At 37.7% G+C, this 7,714-nt stretch overlaps 2 protein-coding genes across 2 annotated transcripts in view; one reads left to right on the top strand and one right to left on the bottom strand.

The window, feature by feature from the left end:
* Window positions 1–83: 83 nt before the first annotated feature.
* Window positions 84–5,917, bottom strand: LOC107596740 (nucleoporin seh1-like). The gene is made up of 9 exons (XM_016287537.1): window positions 5,780–5,917; window positions 3,867–3,893; window positions 3,696–3,746; window positions 2,802–2,948; window positions 2,296–2,507; window positions 1,817–1,915; window positions 1,434–1,574; window positions 1,009–1,163; window positions 84–926 (listed from the first exon to the last, which is right to left on the bottom strand). The coding sequence occupies exons 1-9, from the start codon at window positions 5,915–5,917 to the stop codon at window positions 787–789; spliced, it is 1,110 nt and encodes a 369-aa protein (XP_016143023.1). The 3' UTR covers window positions 84–786.
* LOC107596739 (receptor-type tyrosine-protein phosphatase alpha-like) overlaps window positions 5,722–7,714 on the top strand; it is a 12,663-nt gene continuing 10,670 nt past the window's right edge. The window contains exon 1 of the mRNA XM_016287536.1: window positions 5,722–6,108. Coding sequence (XP_016143022.1) covers window positions 6,052–6,108 — 57 coding nt within the window. The 5' untranslated portion in view covers window positions 5,722–6,051. The remainder of the gene's footprint in view (window positions 6,109–7,714) is intronic.

Below are 7,714 nucleotides of genomic sequence, written 5' to 3'. Positions count from 1 at the left end.
GAAAACATTGCTTATTGAACCACTAAAAATCCAGAAAATGTTTTAATGTCACTACTTCAAAATTAGACTGTGTGTGGTGGTAAGAACATTTCTAGTTTTTTTTTTTCAGGCCCAGTCAGATTTTTATATTCAATCCACTATTTAATAAATAGTAAAAGAAAACAATTCTGCTGAAGTGTTTAACACCGTGGCGTTTAATACAACTTCCCTTTTCCTTCACAGAAACTTTATCATACACGGAAATCAAATCATCTATCAAAAGTAACCTAGCAAGGATTATTATACTGTTATCGCCTATTTTACTAAACGTAGAAATGCATGATTCAAATAAAACGAGCTCAAATATTTCAGAATACTTCATATATACCAGCTGCTTAAACCTTAATGATTCTCATACAATAACACGAGAGTGAAGTCAATTAGACCAATATTTCGCAGCTTTGTAATGTCAACAAAACATCATTAAAATAAAACACGTCCTCTTATATAGATATGGTGTCTTTTCGGGATCAGAACATCCATTTAAACACGACTCATTTCAAAATAAAGATGCCAAAAAGGCCATGTATTTTTCAGTCTGTATCCGGAGTAAAACAATCCCACAGACTGAAAGGGAAGCCAACTTAAGGAACATTCATTGAAGGCAGTTTATAATAATAATAATAATGGACCCATGGTAAGTCCCAGTCTTCTTGCATGTCCAGCAAGCACAATCAGTTGGTCTCAGTGTAAAGTCCCGTATCAAAGAAGTGCTCAGCTCCAGATTTGGCTCCTGTCATATGGCATCTATCTTCCAGTGGCCCCGTTTAGAGCACTCTGTGCAGTAGCAGATCCCAGGACGCCGCTCAGCGCTCCAGGCTGACCAGATACTGGACTACCATCTCCCTTTAGAATGCCTGTGCACTTCCAATTGTCCATATAGTTTGCTGGTGAAATGGTCAAATTACAATAAATTAATAACACTTCAGTAGGTGCATTCTTTTGATGATTGTTATTACAAACCCTCACCTTTCCAGAGTCTCACACAACCATCGTCACCAGAGGAAGCCAGAAGTGTACTGGTGATGTTCCAGCTGACCCGCCAAACCTGAGAGTTATGACTGTCAAACTGAGCCAACACCTGCACCTCAAATTTAGTGGGTGCTGAAGAAGAGCTGTCCTTTCTGTTATTCAAAAAGCAGCAAGCAAATTCAAGTAAATGATCTATTGGCATCTAATTAGAATTTAACTAAATATCTCTGAATTTTCAGCTTTACAAAAACAAAGCTTGCATTATTAAAGAACCTTAACGTTATTGAATATTATAGTAAAAGTAATATAATTAAAAGTATAGATGTACAAGGTTAAACAGTAAAGACAAATACATGGCACCACTACACAATTTATATTAATCCCATTCTACTGTAATATACATTTGGTTTCATTCTGCTCACCGAAGTGGAACCAGTTTGAAGATGCGCACGTCTTTGGTTGCAATAGCAAGTACATGGAAAGACCGTCCCAGATTTGGAGCAAATGCAATATCATGTACAGCATCTGTAACGGTCATCAGTGTCTCTGCTTTGGCATATTTCCTACAACCATCCAAATAAAGTCAAAAAAATAAACATCCAACCTGTGAAACATGTATTTAAAATGTGTATGAAAGATATGTGTGAAAGGTTTGTGTGCGAACTGTTGGTATTTCTTAGGTCAGTGTAACAATGATAGTTGTGTTTCACACCATTCTAAATCCAACTTCAGAATGTCTAAAATGTTGATGTTCCTTTTTTTCCTGGATGTGTGTAAACTAGCCTATAAAAGGATAAAGGCAAACCTTGTAACTTCGTTATACTCATATATCTGAACTTTGCCACCATACGTTACATTGCTGTCATCGCTACCCACAGCAATCATAGGTGCATGAGCTCGGGAACTGTGAAGACAAAAAATATATTTTTATTAATCTAACAGGTGCATTCATTGATTCAGTTCAATGAGACAATGTAGTCTCAAAAGTGATCCGAGATGCCTTGAAAGTCAAAAGAGACTTTTGCTATTGCGTCTGACCTCACCGTTCGATGCTGACAAGCATGTAAAATATCTGTGCAATTTGCAGTCACAGATCTAATGAGAACACAGTCGATTCCCAACTTCATCTCAATTATCGGAGACTTTCAGATGCAGGATATATCAAGTTACAAATTGTGCACATCTGCAAAGTAGATTGTGCAACGAACTCCACAACTGTGTAGGTGTACGTGCTTACATCTATTCACATATAGATGCGTTTATCTATCATTTGTGAATTCTCACCTGGAAGGGTTCCAGGAGATGCAGGAGCAGGAGAGTTTGGACGAGATCTCGTGCTGCAGGGACCACTGGCTCAGGTTCATCACATCAGGGGCCTCGTAGATTCGCACCACCCCGTCTGCAGAACATGTGGTCAGCATCAAACCCATGTGCTTCGGGGCAAACTTCACGTCGGTCACAGATGTCCGACTGTCCACAAGTGTGGTTCTCTTTATCTGATGTGAGAACAGGGGAGACATAAACGTTGATTGTTGTAATGTACAAACGTTATGCACAGGCTATGTTTGGCACAGAATAACTGCTTTCTGTGCAATATATACAGTATACTGTCAAATATATGTAGCACAGCTTAAGATAAGTCTTTAAAAAAAAAAAGCACTAGACAAAGAAGAGTACACTTAGCATATTAGCCACTCTTATTTAGGAAGCCTCCTTTCACAGCTATGTATAAACCCTAATCAAATCCAACTTATTTAGGGCAAATGCCCACACTAGAAAGGATCTCTTACCCAATGGCTTTGTCCTCGTTGTTTGTCATTGGACTCTCCAACAATCTCCTCCCATACTATGGCAGTACGGTCAAAGGAGCAGGATGCCAACACTTGTCCAAACTCTGGATGGGCCCAGGTCACTCTCCAAACCGAGCCACTGTGAGTCTACAAAACACAAGTTTCTGTCAAAGTACAGCACAAAACCCAAGACACCTGGTTATGATGACCAACACTGGGAGTCTACACCAATTCATGATAACCAAAATCCAACTGGTAACCCGTCCGAATGAGAGAAAACTTTTGTTCTCACAAAAAATGTGTATAGATTTTTCCTCCCATCTCATACTTTTCCCCCATCACCATCTCTCCTTATTTGCTCCATTTAGAACACGTCTGTTTAATAAGGATTTGGGATTGTCTTATGGCAGTGGTTCTCAGCCTTCTTGACCCACTGTCCCCCAACACAATATATTTTGAATGATACGGATATTGAAAGATATTAGAATGTTTTCGGTATAGCTGTAATTATGCCAAAGTTGCTTGTTTTCAAACTTCATTAACAGAAACTGACTGTGTTGCCATATTAAATTAACCACAATTGGTTGTCATTCCAAAAGTCTCAAGAACTGAAAGCTCTTCAATAAAAACTACAGTGAAGTAAACTACATTACTTTCAATATAATAATAATAAAACACTTCATCATCCAGCACACTTATAGGGGGTTTGGGGAAGAATGTGATTCTAAACTTGACTGAGTTTTTAGCATTTTTCATAAGATTAGAATTATAATTGTTAATAAATAACCGATTAATTTATATGCTTTATACTCTTGCCCCGTTGGATGTTTGCTGATGCCCCCTAGTGGGCCCAGGACTCCTGGTTGAGAACCACTGTTTTATGGTAAGACCTACTTTCCAGCTGGCTGTGCAGTTCCATTCTGCATTACCACCCTTATCCCACACCTAAGAGAGAAAAAAAATACAAAACCCAAAGATTTGCACACTTTGTCATATTCAACTGCACACATGCTGCATGCATTGCAAACAAACTCTAGCAGGCCATGGGGATGATAACCCATTTACCTTAATGCTTTGGTCGCTGGAGCGTTTTTTATGTGACAGAAATAGTCATGCTAGTGTGCTTTTTTAAATTTATGCTTAATATTGTCTTTCTGCTATAGCTTGAAAAGGCATGCTCTAATTGGTGAATGGGGATGGCGGGAAAAAATGAGCTTAGTTGACATTTGTGGAAAAACTTGATTTGTAAATGAGGAAATTTAGTAAAAGATCGTGACATTTTGTTGGTGAATGACTTGAGTGAATGACCCACTCTTTACACAAACTTACATAGTACAGCCTTCTCAAAGAGTCAGTGAATGAATCGTTTTGGTCAAGTCAAGTCAAGTCACCTTTATTTATATAGCGCTTTTAACAATACAGATTGTGTCAAAGCAACTGAACAGCATTAATTAGGAAAATAGTGTGTCAATAATGCAAAGTGACAATAGTAAACACTCATTTTTCAGTTAAAGACAGGAAATGATTCAAAAGATTCGAAACACTTACATAGTACATCCTTCTCAAAAGCCTTGTCCAAATACCCACACTTGCAGTCTTTGCACTTGACCACTTGATTACTTAAATGCCGTATTTCCTGTATTTGGCCGAAGTCTTCAAGTGAGCATGAAGACCACAATTGTGTGTCAAACTTTTCATAAAAAGTTAAAATGCAAGTGTTTACACAGCTTAATTTTAATTTTAATTTGAAATACTTTGCATTTTAAAATCAACTTCTAAAGTCTGTTCAGTAGTCCCTATAACATGACATAATTTTAATTCGTGGTGCTTCTAATTAAATGATAAAAAGCAGTTGCAGATGTTGTACAAAATAGCTCATCTTTGCACCAATAAAAGTAAAAACACTGTTTTTCTACCAAATTATTTGTAATATTTAATTATTATATTAATATTTAACTTACATTGGAAAGGTTTCCGTGACCTCTCGCGAGATCTCGGCAAAAAGTCTCACGATTTATTTCCAGAACATGATGCATGATGGGATACACTTAGCCTTGAATAGCGCTCTGGAGCGGTAGATTTAGTGCGTTAAGGGCACTGTACTTTGTCATTTTGAAGACATGGGATAGACTTGCACACTTACTTCCTGTCGCGCGCACGCGCTCTCAAGTGACCAAGACTGCAAGTGTGGGTATTTGGACAAGGCTAATGAGTCAGTGAATGAATCGTTTTGGTGAAATGATTTAAAAGATTCGAAACACTTACATAGTACAGCCTTCTCAAAGAGTCAGTGAATGAATCGTTTTGGTGAAATGATTCAAAAGATTCGAAACACTTACATAGTACAGCCTTTTTAAAAAAAAAATTATTATTAAACAATACAAACATTAAAACATTAAGGCAGTACAATTATCAAAATCATAAATAAAGACAAGATTAAAAAAATAAAATAAAATAAAAAAAAAACAGAAAAACAACAGAATATACACATTTGTTGCCAGGGAAACAACCACAAAAAAAACAAGGGAATAAAATTACTACATAGTACAGCCTTCTCAAAGAGTCAGTGAATGAATCGTTTTGGTGAAATGATTCAAAAGATTCGAAACACTTACATAGTACAGCCTTTTTAAAAAAAAAATTATTATTAAACAATACAAACATTAAAACATTAAGGCAGTACAATTATCAAAATCATAAATAAAGACAAGATTAAAAAAATAAAATAAAATAAAAAAAAAACAGAAAAACAACAGAATATACACATTTGTTGCCAGGGTAACAACCACAAAAAAAACAAGGTAATAAAATTACTACATAGTACAGCCTTCTCAAAGAGTCAGTGAATGAATCGTTTTGGTGAAATGATTCAAAAGATTCGAAACACTTACATAGTACAGCCTTCTCAAAGAGTCAGTGAATGAATCGTTTTGGTGAAATGATTCAAAAGATTCGAAACACTTGTATGAGTCTCCCACCTGGAAGTAATCGAGGTAGCCATGTCGACTCTTGTCGACAGAGGGCGCTGTTTCGTCGCTCTCCTCTGGCACACGGAAGTAGCCGATGGGGGTGCTGAAAGTGCTGGTAATTTTATCCTCTTTGATGAGGGTTAGCATCGCACTGCACCGTTTCTTGCCGTTTTCACGGGATCATGACCATTTTTAACATTGGAATAGCGACCCCTCGTTTGAGCTCAGACGACTTATGATTTTACCAGTTCCCGTTTGAATAACCCCTCTTCGGGAAAAAAATGGATCAGGAGTTTGAGAACATCGATTCATCTGGACAGTGGCAAAACCTTTATAATGTAAGTCATGCGGTTCTTCTGAATGATTACATTTGAGCCGTTCTTAGGATGAACGCTTGGGAAAGCTGCTGTATTCTACCCTGATAGATTTGTAATGTTTATCTAATAACGTTAGTCCTATGCAAGTAACGTACTCGGGCCGTGAGAACGAATGGGTAATTCAGCTTTGCGTTACAGCGCATGCGCGTAATACCGAGAACTACGGTCCGCATGAATTTACCTCCCGCAGCTACATCTGAAATCATCTTCTTTTGTGAACCACTTCAGCTCGGGTCAACCCGAACGTGAGTGGAAATGGGTTTACAATGATTTAGAACTCAATCGGTGTATTGTGTTTAATTCTTGTCCACAAGCAAAACGAATAAAACCATACAGCGAATTCTCATGCGTTCAAATAACTTGTTTACTCTGAGTAAAGGCCAGCAATGTGAAGTGCGTGAGCGGTCATGTCACAGTGCGGTGCATTAGAGCGGCTTCCTGTGAGCACGCGGGCTGCGTCTCAACACCTTGTGAGCTATCTACCTAGACAGCATTTCAAGACATCACAGTTTCACGGTAGTTTTTATTTTAGGCACCATATGCGTTTCAAGTCCTGTCACCCTAAATGTCATCTGATCCCTGCCGCCTTCAAACCCCCCCCCGCGTGCATCTGTGCTACTCAAACATGCCGTCGAGTTAGGGAGCTCGCTAGGTTTTGACACACCTCCATGCACTGATATGGTTTCTGAGAACTGACGAGCACTTCCCAAGAACTGAAGAACCGAAGCTGTCAGTTCTTCTATATAACTCAGCCAGATAGTCCTACATGCCCAACCCCTCCCCCCCTTGTTTGGCTGAGTATATTTTATTCTGACCGATTTATTTGTTCTTTATTTATATTTGAATAACATTTCCTCCTCCTTTTGTCATATTAAAATGATAAAGTAAAGTTTCTATGCAGGTTTCTACATGTCGTGTAATATATGAGCGTGGAGTGGTGTTTTTTCGTTTTCTTTTTAAAGGGATGGCTCTTCAGTGTTGGGGGTAACGCATTACAAGTAACGCGAGTTACGTAATCAGATTACTTTTTTCAAGTGACTAGTAAAGTAACGCATTACTTTTTAATTTACAAGAGAATATCTGAGTTACTTTTTTTCCCAATTTATTGATTGACAGCTCTGGTGTCCCCATGTTGAGAGAAATCAGATGTTACTGTAGTTCTAAAATAAATATGAATATGCATTAATTCATCTCACTCACAAAAAAAACAGATTCAGTATTCCTCAAAATGAATAAAAATAATGCAACTCAGAATATGACGCAAACCTGCAATAATTCAATGTTAAACAACACAAATGTCCTTTATGTATTTAATCCCATTCTATTAACCGATGTCTTTGCTTCTGACCTTCGATGATCCAGTTCAACCGTACTAACAAGCACAAATTACTCTAGACGAACATTTGTGTGTGTTGAATGTCTTCTTCTGCGTTCTACTGTACGGACGTAAATTAACTTTCCCTTCAGCCTGAGGCTTATTCATTTCACTTTTGGTGTGAAAGGCTTTTATATTTGCCAAAAATATAACTTTATTATTTTAAAAACAAACAAGCAAGCCCTGTCCAGA

This window comes from Sinocyclocheilus grahami, unplaced genomic scaffold (assembly GCF_001515645.1).
Source record: "Sinocyclocheilus grahami isolate Dianchi unplaced genomic scaffold, SAMN03320097.WGS_v1.1 scaffold222.1, whole genome shotgun sequence".
Lineage (NCBI taxonomy): Eukaryota > Metazoa > Chordata > Actinopteri > Cypriniformes > Cyprinidae > Sinocyclocheilus > Sinocyclocheilus grahami.
The sequence above is the reverse complement of the archived record's forward strand: the minus strand, read 5'-3'. Positions and strand labels throughout refer to the sequence as shown.

Excerpts from the sequence above, each read along its gene's own strand:
- LOC107596740 (XM_016287537.1), bottom strand. The coding sequence starts at position 5,917 with ATGCTAACCCTCATCAAAGAGGATAAAATTACCAGCACTTTCAGCACC. Across the intron at positions 2,949-3,695 it reads ACTGCACAGCCAGCTGGAAA|ACTCACAGTGGCTCGGTTTG; the intron begins GTAGGTCTTACC and ends TGTGTTTTGTAG. Across the intron at positions 2,508-2,801 it reads AACGAGGACAAAGCCATTGG|ATAAAGAGAACCACACTTGT; the intron begins GTAAGAGATCCT and ends TTCTCACATCAG.